Genomic DNA, 13,758 nt, shown 5'->3' on the forward strand with positions numbered 1-13,758 from the left:
ATGGGTGGCTGCAGCCATGGCCGTGGTTGTACCGTCCCCCTGGGGTAGAGGTGGGTGTTACACATGTGGGGGGGTAAGGGGGTTGGTGCCATGGGCACATTGCTGGGTACTCACTCTGGCTGCCCTTAGTAAGTTGTTGAGCTTTTTGTGGCACTGCTCGCCAGTCCTGGGTGTCAAAGCGATGGCACTGACGGCTACGCCCACCTCCTTCCACAGATGCTGGGCCATGTTGGGTGGGACCCTCTGGCCTGGTCCAGGGTACAGACGCCCTCTCCTCTCCTTGAGGCATCCAGGAGCATCTCTAGGTCGTGGTCTGTGAACCGAGGCACTGCTCGGCGTGGCGCCATGTTGCTCCATCGGCAGCCTGTGAGCTTGCGTCGCCTTATGTGTGACAGGGCGCCGTGCCGATTGTGTGGTGCCGCGTCTCTGACGCTGCTCTGAGGCTGCGCCCCCATGCTTCCCGCCATGCCCCTGCTGGCCCCCTTGTACGCGCAGAATGGGGTCCTGGAATGAGCGCCGACCACAGAGTGAAACACTCTCGTTTTGGCGCCGGCACCGACACTCTGCCGTTGGAGCGGAGAATCACGCCCCTGGTGTCTGAATCATTGCGGTGCTCATGGTCATATATTTCAATTAGATAACCAACAAAATTTGGAACAAAGTAGTGAGAGTGGCATGCTAGATGGCAATATTTTGGTGCACATAACCAATCTCACCAATCTGAGCTATTATGCTACCACAGTGATATAGCAATGCATGATGCAAATTGTAGTAATATTCTACATGTGGCTGGTTATGCTGCAATGATATTATATAGGTACTCATACTACAGTGATGTTCTATAGGTACTCATAATATAGTGATGTTGTATAGCACAGTTGGCTTATAATGTAGAACAATGCCAGCAGCACGGTTCAATTCCCGTACCAGCCTCCCCGAACAGGCGCCGGAATGTGGCGACTAGGGGCTTTTCGCAGTAACTTAATTGAAGCCTACTTGTGACAATAAACGATTATTATTATTATTAGGTACTCATACTATAGTGATATTGTATAGGTACTCAAACTATAGTGAAACCATATAGGTACCCATACGATAGTGATATTATATACGTACTCATACTACAGTGATAATTATATGGTTACTCATTATATAGTGAAATCATATAGGTGCTCATACTATAGTGATATTTCATACATACTCAGAATCATAAGATGATTCTAGCATAGAAAGATGCCACAAGAGCAAATCAGCTAGTCCGTCCCCTCATGCAGTCCACCTTAACCCTTCTCTTAAGCAGCTTACTCAATTCCCTTTTGAAAGCCAAGATTGAACCTGATTCCACCATACTCTCAGGCAGTGCTTTCCAGATCCCAACCACCTGCCACGAAGAAACATTTTTCTGCATGTCGCTTTTGATTCTTTTGCCATTCCCCTTATCCTCTGGTTCTCAACACATCTGCCAATGGGAACAATTTATCTTTTATCTACTCTGTCTGGAATCTTTATGTTTCTGAAAATCTCTATCAAATTTCCTCCCAATCTCTCTTCTCCAGGAAGAACAACCCCAGCTTCTCCAATCTATCCACATAACTGAAGTCCCCTATTCTGGGACCATTTTCGTGAATCTTTTCTGCACCCTCTTCAAAGCTTACACTTCCTCCATGAAATGCAGTGCCTAAAACTAGACACAATATTTTGTTTGAAGCTGACCCAGTGTTTTGTAAAGGTTTGTCATAAATTCCTTTTTTTGTACTCTTATGCCTCTGCTTATAAAGCTCAGGAAGCCATATCCCTTTTTAACCACTTTCTCAACCTGTCCTGGCACCATCAACAATTTATGCACATGTACCCCCAAATCTCTTGTATTATAGAAACATAGAAAATAAGAGCATGAGGAGGCCATTCGGCCCTCCGAGCCTGCTCCGCCATTCATTATGATCCTGGCTGATCATCCAACTCAATAGCACAATCCCGCTTTCCGCCCATATCCTTTGATCCCCTTCACCCTAAGAGCTATATAAAACTGCATCTTGAAAATATATAATGTTTTGGCCTCAACCACTTCCTGTGGTAACAAATTCCACACTCTGGGTGAAGAAATTTCCCCTCACCTTTGTCCTAAATGTTTTACCCCATATCCTCAGACTGTGCCTCCTGGTTCTGGACAGATCCATGATCAGGAACATCCTCCTGCATCTACCCTGTCCAGTCCTGTTAGAATTTGATAGGTTTTTATGAGATCCCCCCTCATTCTTCTGAACGCCAGTGAATGCAATCCTAACCAATTGAATCTCGTGTCATATGTCAGTCCCGCCATCCCAGGAATCAGTCCAGTAAACCTTGGCTGCACTCTCTCTATAGCTAAAACATCCTTCCTCAGATAAGGAGACCAATACTGCACACAATATTCCAGGTGTGGCCTCACCAAGGCCCTGTATAATTGGAGCAAGGCATCCCTGCTCCAGTACTCTAATCCTCTCGCAATGAAAGCCAGCATACCATTTGCGTTCTTTACCGCCTGCTGTACCTGCATACTTACCTTCAGTGATTGATGTCCGAAGAGGTCTTGTTGCACGTTCCCCTCTCCTAATTTATGGCCATTCAGATAATAGTTCCGCACCCACACCCACTTCAGAATTGCACCCTTCAACTTTATATTGCCTTTCCTCATTCTTACTTCACTCTCCTTTGCATAAAACTTCATCTGCTGTGAGTTCATCCATTCCACTATCCTGCCTAATGTCCCCTTAAGGTCTTTCACTATCCTCCAAATAGTTCACAATCTTCTCAATTTTGTTAACTTTGAAATTCTGCCCTGCACACCCATATCTATGTTTTAATATATATCAAGAAAATCAGTGACCCTAGCTCTGACCTCTGAGAAACCCTGACTGTATCTTCTCCCAGTCCAGACTATAAGACCAAAAGTCATATGAGTAGAATTAGGCCACTTGGCCCATCGAGTCTGCTCTGCCATTCAATCAACGCTGATATTTTTCTCATCCCATTCTCCTGCCTTCTCCCCATAATCCTTGATCCCCTTATTAATCAAGAACCTATCTATCTCTGTCTTAAAGACATTCAGTGATTTGGCCTCCACAGCCTTCTGCGGCAAAGAGTTCCACAGATTTACCATCCTCTGGTTGAAGAAATTCCTCCTCATCTCTGTTTTAAAGGATCATCCTTTTAGTCTGAAATTGTGTCCTCTGCTTTCAATTTTCCTACAAGTGGAAGCATCCTCTCCATGTCCACTCTATCCAGGCCTCGCAGTATCCTGTAAGTTTCAATAAGATCCCCCCTCATCCTTCTAAACTCCAACGAGTACAGACGCAGAGTCCTCAACCGTACCTCATATGACAAGCTCTTCATTCCAGGGATCATTCTTGTGAACCTCCTCTGGATCCTTTCCAAGGCCAGCATGTGGTGAATTATAAACCTCAGTAATTCACACTGTATTGTACCACATGTATTGAGCCTGTACTCTGTACCGGATTGTGTGTAATCGCGCGGCCCTGCCCACAGGGGGAGATGAGGAGTTTGTACTGGGCTCCACCCTTGGCTCCGCCCATGGCTCCTCCCCGAACCAGAAGTATAAAGATCAGTGCTGTGAGCCTGCTGACAGTTCATCACGAGTTCATCCCGTCACAGGCAGGCTCTGTTGTACGATGATTAAAACCACTGTTCACTTCTAACCACGTGTCGCGTGAATTGATGGTCTCATCACAGCACAAAAAGGTTGATCATTCTTCTCTGTTTCTTGTCACTCAACTAACATCATATCCACGCTGCTGCTGTCCCTTTTGTCCCATGGTCTTCAGCCTTGCTGGAAAAGTTTATGTGGTGATATTGTACATGCATTCATATTGCAGTGGTATTGTACACATGATTCATATTCAAATGATGTTGTGCGTCTGATTTAATATGTTGACCTGATGCGCATAGCTCATACAGAAGGGATATTAACCACGTCAACCATAGTAAAATAATACTGTACATGCAGCTTACACTGGAGGTAGCATATCTCATTACTAATTTTGGACGGCATGGTAGCACAGTTGTTAGCACTGTTGCTGCACAGCACCAAGGACCCGGGTTCGATCCCCGGCTTGGGTCACTGTCTGTGCAGAGTCTGCATGTTCGCACCATGTCTGCGTGGGTTTCCTCCGGGTGCTCCAGTTTCCTCCCACAAATCCCAAAAGACGTGCTTGTTAGGTGAATTGGACATTCTGTATTCTCCCTCAGTGTACCCGAACAGGTACCGGAATGTGGCGACTAGGGGCTTTTCACAGTAACTTCATTGCAATGTTAATGTAAGCCTACTTGTGACATTAATAAAGATTATTATTATTATGCAACAGTATGGTATATTTACTGATGTTGACCTAATTGATTCATATTGCAGCAAATCTTGCCACAAACATAACGCTAAAGTAAAATTAAATTTTATGTAATGTTACAAGGAAAGAAAATAGGCAAAATCTTCAGTTCTCCTGCCAGTGTTGGCGCCTTATTCATTGTTTGCCAATGACCCATCTCTGGTTTGGAAAATGTTGTTCTATAAGCTCTTCTTAAATTGTAAAGATGTGATAGCATTTAAGTTGTCCAGTTACATTTGTTGTATTTTGTTTTGAGATATTCACCAATGAAGAAAACGGTACCTGTGCCAATACAAGTGAGTGATAAACTCCATTTTTTTGCATCAGTTCTGCATGTGTCCCTTGTTCCACTAAAACTCCATTTTGAAAGCTGGCTATCATGTCTGCAGTCCTGATTGTTGATAGACGATGAGCAATCAAGATCGTAGTACGCCCTGTACTTGCCTGTGGAAATAAGACGAGTTCAGGTTACACGTTAGCAGCCTTTCAAGAATCAACCAAGTTACTCATGCAAGATTTTATGATCTGATATGAAAAACAACCTGTTTGCAGATGATCCTCAAAGGTTTGCACAGCTATGGCGGGCATTCCCCACCCATGGTGAAAATGAACCCCTAAGTCTTCGACTCAGATCTAGAGATGCCGAGACAGACAAAGCATAAGCTTCCAGTTGTTTTCCTGGAACCAATCACTAGCCTAAAGACAGAGGTGCTACTCCACATAAAGCATGGCTGACCTGAGTCTCTCTCATTCTTACTACCTTTCATAGGCATGTTGGAAAGATTTGCAAGATGACAGTCAACCTTTTTGGCCACATTATGAATGCACCTTCTGTAGTCATCAAGTCTTGTAGTTGGACTCAACTTGAAGCTTCTGGTTCAGAGGTAGGGACACGACCCATTGGACCACAAGATCGTCAAGGTCCTTAACGCAATAATAAATAGATCCGTTTCAACATCACCCACATCCTGAAAGCAAATACCGTATATACTCGCGTATCATTCGATCTCGCGTATCATGCGACCCCTAAACTTTCGTCCCCAAAACATGATTTTATGGTATACCTCATGTATCATGCGAATCACTTTTTTGGAAATTAATTTTGGAAACTAAAACTTCCAAATGGTATCATTGTGTGTGGTTTCTGCAGAGTGGATTCTGCTGTGAAAGCTGTTCGCGATTCGAACAGCTTTCCAGCTGGCTTTACTAGCGTCGTTCAGCCACAACAGATTTTGACCACAGCATTCTGATGGGAAGATGTTCAGCCACTTGACATTTCCATTCATGTTTTTATGAATGGAAACGGCAAGTGGCTGAACGACGCTAGTAAAGCCAGCTGGAAAGCTGTTCGAATCGTGAACAGCTTTCACAGCAGAATCCACTCTTCCCATCTTCCCATCAGAATACTACTCTTCAGATTTTGACCACAGCATTCTGATGGGAAGATGTTCAGCCACTTGACGTTTCCATTCATGTTTTTATGAATGGAAACGGCAAGTGGCTGAACGACGCTAGCAAAGCCAGATGTAAAACAAATGGCAATGAATTCTCATAGAAGTTCCCTTGATTACTGTAACTTTGGAAAAAGAATCAAGAAAAGCTCAGTGAAACTGTATTCTCCGCCCCTTTTTGAAGGGAGGGAAATGGAAGAAACAGTACATGGAGGTTCCACAATGCAAAGACAGGACAGGCTCGAACAATCAATTGCCCTTTTCCTGTCTTTATAAAAAAAAATTTCCAGAATTTCACTATGTTTAGAAGTAATTGACCATTTGTTTCCTGAATAACATTAGGCATTAGGGGCAGCACGTTAGCATGGTGGTTAGCATAAATGCTTCACAGCTCCAGGGTCCCAGGTTCGGTTCCCGGCTGGGTCACTGTCTGTGCGGAGTCTGCACGTCCTCCCCATGTGTGCGTGGGTTTCCTCCGGGTGCTCCGGTTTCCTCCCACAGTCCAAAGATGTGCGGGTTAGGTGGATTGGCCATGCTAAATTGCCCGTAGTGTCCTAATAAGTAAGGTTAAGTGGGGGGTTGTTGGGTTACGAGTATAGGGTGGATACGTGGGTTTGAGTAGGGTGATCATTGCTCGGCACAACATCGAGGGCCGAAGGGCCTGTTCTGTGCTGTACTGTTCTATGTTCTATTTCCTCCAACTAAAATCCCGCACGTTCCATGAATATATGATGACATTCTTTTTTTTTCTTTTGCTCAATATGTACAATCATTTGTGTTTGCTAACTAAAATCTACAAATACCTTATCCAATGCTGCTTGAACAACAGCTTCACTCTCCGTGTCAAGGGCAGAAGTGGCTTCATCCAACAAGAGAATCTTCGGGTTACGCACCAGAGCCCGGGCGATTGCAATTCTCTGCTTCTGTCCCCCACTCAGTTGTGTACCTCTCTCCCCAACAAGGGTATTGAATTTCTGAAATAAAACATAAAAATATACATCCTGTGAATGCTTCTCTGTACAAAAATGTAATTAGAAATCCAGGCTTCATCCAGTTAACACATTAAGGACAGCAGCGTCATTTAGAGCAGGGTGTTTCACACTGCAGGTCATAATCTGTGGGTAGGTCGCAGGCGGGTATCAGGCGGGTCGTAGAGCAATCATTTGCCATTTGTGGGAGAAGTGTCCAATAGCTACGGCTAGCTTTTAAATTGAGAATGCTGGCCACAACCAGCTTTTAAATGGAAGGATGCAGTCTTCCAGCAAGAAACGGCGGCAGAGAGCAAGTCAAATGCCCGGCGCGTACACTGATGTCACGCGCCCTGTATATCTGTGTTTTTGGTGTGAGGGAGATTCCTCAATTTTCTAGCTGCGAGCAAACAAGGCAACAGGGCCGTGAAGAACTGAAGGTGGATCATTTTGTTATAAGGAAGACAGGGCCACAGACACAAACATGCCAGGATCTCACAACTGAACCTGCTGGAGAGAGCTGCTTGGGAGTCCAGGGCTTGACAAAGCAGTGCTGGTGTTAACTCTGTACAGAGCTCCAGGGCCTCTAGTGAACAGCCAGCAAGGGACAGGCAGTCAGTGCAGGAATCCCCTGTGGTTGTCCACCTCTTGAACAGGTACACCCCTTTGGATGCTGTCGGGAGGAATAGCCTATCAGGGGAAAACAGCAGCAGCCAGAGCAGTGGCACCACGGCTGGCTCTGATGTTCAGCAGGGAGGGTCAAAGCGCAGAAGAGCAATAGTCATAGGGGGATTCTATAGCCAGGAGCACAGATAGACGCTTCTGTGGACGTGAAAGAGACTCCAGGATGGTATGTTGCCTCCCTGGTGCCAGGGTCCAGGATCTCTCAGAACGGGTAGCGGGCATCCTGAAGGGGGAGGGCAGATAGAGGTTGAGGTACATATTGGTACGAACGACATAGGCAGGAAAGGGGATGAGATCCTACAGCAGGAGTTCTTAAAAGGCGGAAACTTAAAAGACAGGACCTCAAGGGTTGTAATCTCAGGATTACTTCCTGTGACACGTGCCAGTGAGGCTAGAAATTGGAAGATAGAGCAGCTAAACACAACTATATAGCTGGTGTAGGAGAGAGTGTTTCAGTTATCTGGACCACTGGGAGCTCTTCCCTGGCAGGTGTGACCTGTATAAGAAGGATGGGTTGCTTCTAAACTGGAGAGGCATAAATATCCTGGCCCTGAGGTTTGCTAGAGTCACACGGGAGGGTTTAAACTAGTATGGCATGGAGGTGGGTACCGGAGCAATATGTCAGAAGATGAAAACATTGAGGGAGATCTAGGAAATAGGGCCACTATGGCTCTGAGGAAGAGCAGACAGGAAGATGTTGATGAAAACAGCGGGACTGGTGGCCTGAAGTGCATATGTTTTAATGCAAGAAGTATAACAGGTAAGGCAGATGAACTTAGAGCTTGGATTAGTACTTGGAACTATGATGTTGTTGCCATTACAGAGACCTGGTTAAGGGAAGGACAGAATTGGCAGCTAAATATTCCAGGATTTAGATGTTTCAGGCGGGATAGAGGGGGATGTAAAAGGGGTGGAGGAGTTGTGCTACTGGTTAGGGAGAACATTACAGCTGTACTTCGGGAGGACACCTCAGAGGGCAGCAACACAATATGAGTAGAGATCAGGAATAAGAAGGGTGCAGTCACACGTTGGGGGTTTACTACAGACTCCCAACAGCCAGTGGGAGATAGAGGAGCAGATAGGTAGGCAGATTTTGGAAAGGAGTAAAAGCAACAGGGTTGTTTTGATGGGAGACTTTAACTTCCCCAATATTGACTGGGACTCACTTAGTGCTCGGGGCTTGGATGGGGCAGAGTTTGTAATGAGCATCCAGGAGGGCTTCTTAAAACAATATGTAGATAGTCCAACTAGGGAAGGGGCTGTACTGGACCTGGTATTGGGGAATGAGCCCGGCCAGGTGGTAGAAGTTTCAGTAGGGGAGCATTCCGGGAACAGTGACCACAATTCAGTAAGTTTTAAAGTAATGGTGAACAAGGATAAGAGTGGTCCTAGCGTGAATGTGCTAAATTGGGGGATGGCTAATTATAGCAATATTAGGCGGGAACTGAAGAACATAGATTGGGGATGGATGTTTGAGGGTAAATCAACATCTGACATGTGGCAGGCTTTCAAATGTCAGTTGAAGGGAATTCAGGACCGGCATGTTCCTGTGAGGAAGAAGGATAAATACGGCAAATTTCGCAATCCTTGGACAACGAGAGATATTATAGGCCTCGTCAAAAAGAAAAAGGAGGCATTTGTCAGGGCTAGAAATGAAATGAAAAATGAAAATCGCTTATTGTCACGAGAAGGCTTCAAATGAAGTTACGGTGAAAAGCCCCTAGTCGCCACATTCCGGCGCCTGTTCGTGGAGGCTGTTACGGGAAGGTTGGGAACAGACTAAGACTGTGTGGAATATAAGGAAAGTAGGAAGGAACTAGAGCAAGGAGTCCCGTACCAGCCTCCCCGAATGTGGCAACTAGGGGCTTTTCACAGTAACTTCATTGAAGCCTACTCGTGACAATAAGCGATTTTCATTTCAAGAGGGCTAGAAGGGGTCACGAAGAGTCATTGGCAAATAGGGTTAAGGAAAATCCCAAGGCTTTTTACACGCACATAAAATGCAAGAGGGTAGCCAGGGAAAGGGTTGACCCACGGAAGGACAGGAGAGGGAATCTATGTGTGGAACCAGCAGAAATGGGTGAGGTACGAAATGAATACTTTGCATCAGTATTCACCAAAGAGAAGGAATTGGTGGGTGTTGTGTCTGGAGAAGGGTGTATAGATAGCCTGGGACACATTGAGATCCAAAAAGACGAGGCGTTCGGCGTCTTGAAAATATTAAAGTGGTTAAGTCCCCAGGGCCTGATGGGATCTACCCCAGAATACTGAAGGAGGCAAGAGAGGAAATTGCGGAGGCCTTGACAGATATCTTTGGATCCTCACTGTCTTCAGGAGATGTTCCGGAGGACTGGAGAATAGCCAATGTTGTTCCTTTGTTTAAGAAGGGTAGCAAGGATAATTCAGGGAACTATAGGCATTTGAGCCTTACGTCAGTGGTAGGGAAATTACTGGAGAGAATTCTTCAAGACAGGATCTACTCCCATTTGGAAGCAAGTGGTCGTATTAGCGAGAGGCAGCACAGTTTTGTGAAGGGGAGGTTGTGTCTCACTAACTTGATAAAGTTTTTCGAAGTGGTTACAAAGATGATTGATGCAGGTAGGGCAGTGGATGTTGTCAGTATGAACTTCAGTAAGGCCTTTGACAAGGTCCTTCATGGCAGACTGGGGTACAAAAGGTGAAGTCACATGGGATCAGAGGTGAGCAGGCAAGATGGATACAGAACTGGTTAGGTCATGGAAGGCAGAGAGTAGTAATGGAAGGGTGCTTTTCTGATTGGAGGGCTGTGACTAGTGGTGTTCCGCAGGGATCAGTGCTGGAACCTTTGCTGTTCGTAGTATATATAAATAATTTGGAGGAAAATGTAACTGGTCTGATTAGTAAGTTTGCGGACGACACAAAGGTTGGTGGAATTGCGGATAGTGATGAGGACTGTCAGAGGATACGGTAGGATTTAGATCGTTTGGAGACTTGGGCAGAGAGATGGCAAATGGAGTTTAATCCAGACAAAAGTGAGGAATGCATTTTGGAAGGTCTAATGCAGGTAGGGAATATACAGTGAATGGTAGAACCCTCAAGAGTATTGACAGTCAGAGAGATCTTGGTGTACAGGTCCACAGGTCACTGAAAGGGGCAACACAGGTGGAGAAGGTAGTCAAGAAGGCATACGGCATGCTTGCCTTCATTGGCCAGGGCATTGTATAAAAAATGGCAAGTCATGTTGCAGCTGTATAGAACCTTAGTTAGGTCACACTTGGAGTATAGTGTTCAATTCTGGTCACCACACTACCAGAAGGATGTGGAGGCTTTAGAGAGGGTGCAGAAGAGATTTACCAGGATGTTGCCTGGTATGGAGGGCATTAGCTATGAGGGGAGGTTGAATAAACTTGGTTTGTTCTCACTGGAACAAAGGAGGTTGAGGGGTGACCTGATGGGGGTGTACAAAATTATGAGGGGCATAGACAGAGTGGATAGTCAGAGACCTTTGCCCAGGGTAGAGGGGCATAGGTTTAAGGTGGAAGTGGCAAGGTTTAGAGGAGATTTACGAGGTAAGTTTTTTACACAGAGGGTACTGGGTGACTGGAACGCGCTGCCGGAGGAGGTGGTGGAAGCAGGGACAATAGTGACGTTTAAGGGGCATCTTGACAAATACAAGAATCGGATAGGAATAGAGGGATACGGACCCCGGAAGTGTAGGAGTTTTTAGTTTAGACGGGCAGCATGGCCGGCGCAGGCTTGGAGGGCCGAAGGGCCTGTTCCTGTGCTGTACTTTTCTTTGTTCTTTGTTCAATGAAAAAACTGAAATCGGGAACAAAGCAGTATGATTTCTTGAGGGGTGGCTTTGTTAATTGTGCCAGTGCAACTCAGGATGCAAATTCCATGTGTGTTATATGCAGGGAAGTACTGGCAAATGGTATTTTAGAACTCTCAAAACTTCAAAGGCCTTTCAATGGCAGGTTCGAGACAAGCCACTTGATTTTTTTCAAAGGATGTAGCAAAAACTTAAAATATCAGCCGAAGTCCTTCGCAGAAATGTAACATTGAATGGCAAAGCAAGTGTGATCATGAGTCATGTCCAAAAATGCGCAGGTTAAGTGGATTAGCCATTCTAAATTCCCCTCAGTGTCCAAAATTTTCCTTAGTGTTGGATGGGGCTACTGGGTTACGGGGATAGGGTGAAGGTGTGGACCTGGGTGGGGTGCTCTTTCCAAGAGCCGGTGCAGACTCGATGGGCATAATAGCCTCCTTCTGCACTGTAAATTCTATGATTCTATGCTGAGGATCAAGCAGGCTCTCCTGTCACATTAAAGGTAAGCAAAAAAGGTGTATCAAAAAAGGTCGGAAAAAATCAAGTTCACTTTGGGAGGATCTGTGGAGGGGTTTGCCTGGAGATGGAAACCGTTTAATAATAATAATAATAATAATAATAATCACTTATTGTCACAAGTAGGCTTCAATGAAGTTACTGTGAAAATCCCCTAGTCGCCAAATTCCGGTGCCTGTTTGGGGAGGCCGGTACGAATTGAACCCGTGCTGCTGGCATAATTCTGCATAACAAGCCAGCTGTTTAACACACTGTGCTAAGTTTAACGATTTCCTCCGGAATAGTTAAGTCATCAGGAAGAGGGGCGGGGGAGGGGGAGGTGCTTAGGGGTTCAAAGAGGCAGATTGGGTGGAGGGTAACAACAAGGAGGGTGGGGGCAGGGGTGTTGGTTTTTTATATGTTATGAGATTTCCTGTTTGTTTTCTTTTTGGTTATGTTTGATGTACATATATATATATATATATATATATAAATGCCTCAATAAAACATTCAAAAAAACAGCTTCCTCCCTATAAAGGTGGTACAACTATAGATGAAGAGGGAGATTGAATACTTCACTTTACTGTTGAATACTTTCGGTGCTAAAGTGGTGACGAATGTCTTAAATGCCTGTTTAACCCATCTGCAGCAGAAGACACCATTTTGGTAAACGAACTGGAGCTTTCCCAAGAGGCTTGTTCAGCTGATTCATTTCCCTGCTTCGAAGATCCACCCGGCTCGCAACGCCTCGCGACATCTAACACGATCTGTATATGTTGCCAATTCTGCATATTAGAGCGAGACAGCAAGTCTCACTGTAATATGCAGCTTCCTGATTTACCCGAGGTGTGGGATCTCGTCTCCTCCACCTCAGAGGCCTCGGGTGAGCGCCATTCAGTACAGGACTCCATGAAAGGGAACCAAACAGAACGGCACTCGTGAGGGTCTCCCAGGGGATCAGAGGTCCCAGGTGTATGCTCTTTGGGGTCCCTTTTAGTAATTAACAGAGGGGTATGCTGGCACTGCTGGTGCCACCCATGCACCCTTCCAGTGCCAGCCTGGCACTGCCAAGGTGTCCAGGTGGCACTGCCAGCTGGTAGGAGCACTGCCAGACTGTCAGGTTAGCACCACCAATGCGGCAAGCTGATATTTTTGTCTGGGCACGGTGGACTGGAGGGTTAGCGGTGCCGGGGGGGGGGGGAGGCCAGGGACCCACCCATTACCTGGTGGGGGGTTGTGGATGTCCAGAGTCACTTCGGGGGCCTCAGAGAAAAAATGGCATCCTCCTCTCTTGCTACATTGTGGGTTTCCAGCGAGCAGAGCTCCTTAATTCACAAAACGGGGCCATGTGCAGCCTCAGCTGTGCGTTCCCTGTTGCGGTTAAGGCCCCTTATCAAACGCGAGTTGCGTTTTATAGCCTTGTGTTATTCTGTGCCGCAAGTGCTGGAAAACACGCGACGAAATACGCTCGCTATGGGACTTTATTCCCATTTAGTTAAATCGCGTCCAGGTTTTTGATGGTCAGTAGTCACCCCCATGTCAATGTCCAAAACGAAAATGCTGGAAAATCTCAGCAGGTCTGGCAGCATCTGGAGGGAGAGAAAAGACCTAGGCCGGGATTCTGCCCTACCCGGCGGGGCGGGAGGTCCCGGTGGGATGGAGTAGCGTGAACCACTCCGACGTCGGGCCGCCCCATAGGTGTGGATTTCTCCGCACCTTTAGGGGCCAAGCCCTACACTTGAGGGGCTAGGCCTGCGCCGGAGTGGTTGGCGCCCCGCTGTCCAGTGGGAAAGGCCTTTGGCGCCGGGGCCGAAGGGACTTCGCCGGCCGACGGAAGTCGAGCGTCATGACGTCAGAAGATCCAGACCACGCCCACGTAAAAGTGAAGTGCCCGAAAATTACAAATAATATGTTAAAGCTGCAAAACCCAATTTTAAAGCTGCAAATCCCAATTTTCTTACCTCAAAAGACAG

At 46.2% G+C, this 13,758-nt stretch overlaps 1 protein-coding gene across 5 annotated transcripts in view; it reads right to left on the minus strand.

Moving 5' to 3' along the window:
* The window catches only part of LOC119966155 (ATP-dependent translocase ABCB1-like), a 166,153-nt gene that overhangs the window by 44,376 nt on the left and 108,019 nt on the right, over nt 1-13,758 (minus strand). For all 5 annotated transcript variants that reach the window (XM_038797442.1, XM_038797444.1, XM_038797445.1 and 2 more), the window contains 2 exons: nt 6,634-6,804; nt 4,662-4,823 (listed from right to left, as the gene is read on the minus strand). In XM_038797442.1, the coding sequence (XP_038653370.1) occupies nt 4,662-4,823; nt 6,634-6,804 (333 nt within the window). The remainder of the gene's footprint in view (nt 1-4,661; nt 4,824-6,633; nt 6,805-13,758) is intronic.

The sequence above is a fragment of the Scyliorhinus canicula genome, chromosome 5 (genome assembly GCF_902713615.1).
Source record: "Scyliorhinus canicula chromosome 5, sScyCan1.1, whole genome shotgun sequence".
Lineage (NCBI taxonomy): Eukaryota > Metazoa > Chordata > Chondrichthyes > Carcharhiniformes > Scyliorhinidae > Scyliorhinus > Scyliorhinus canicula.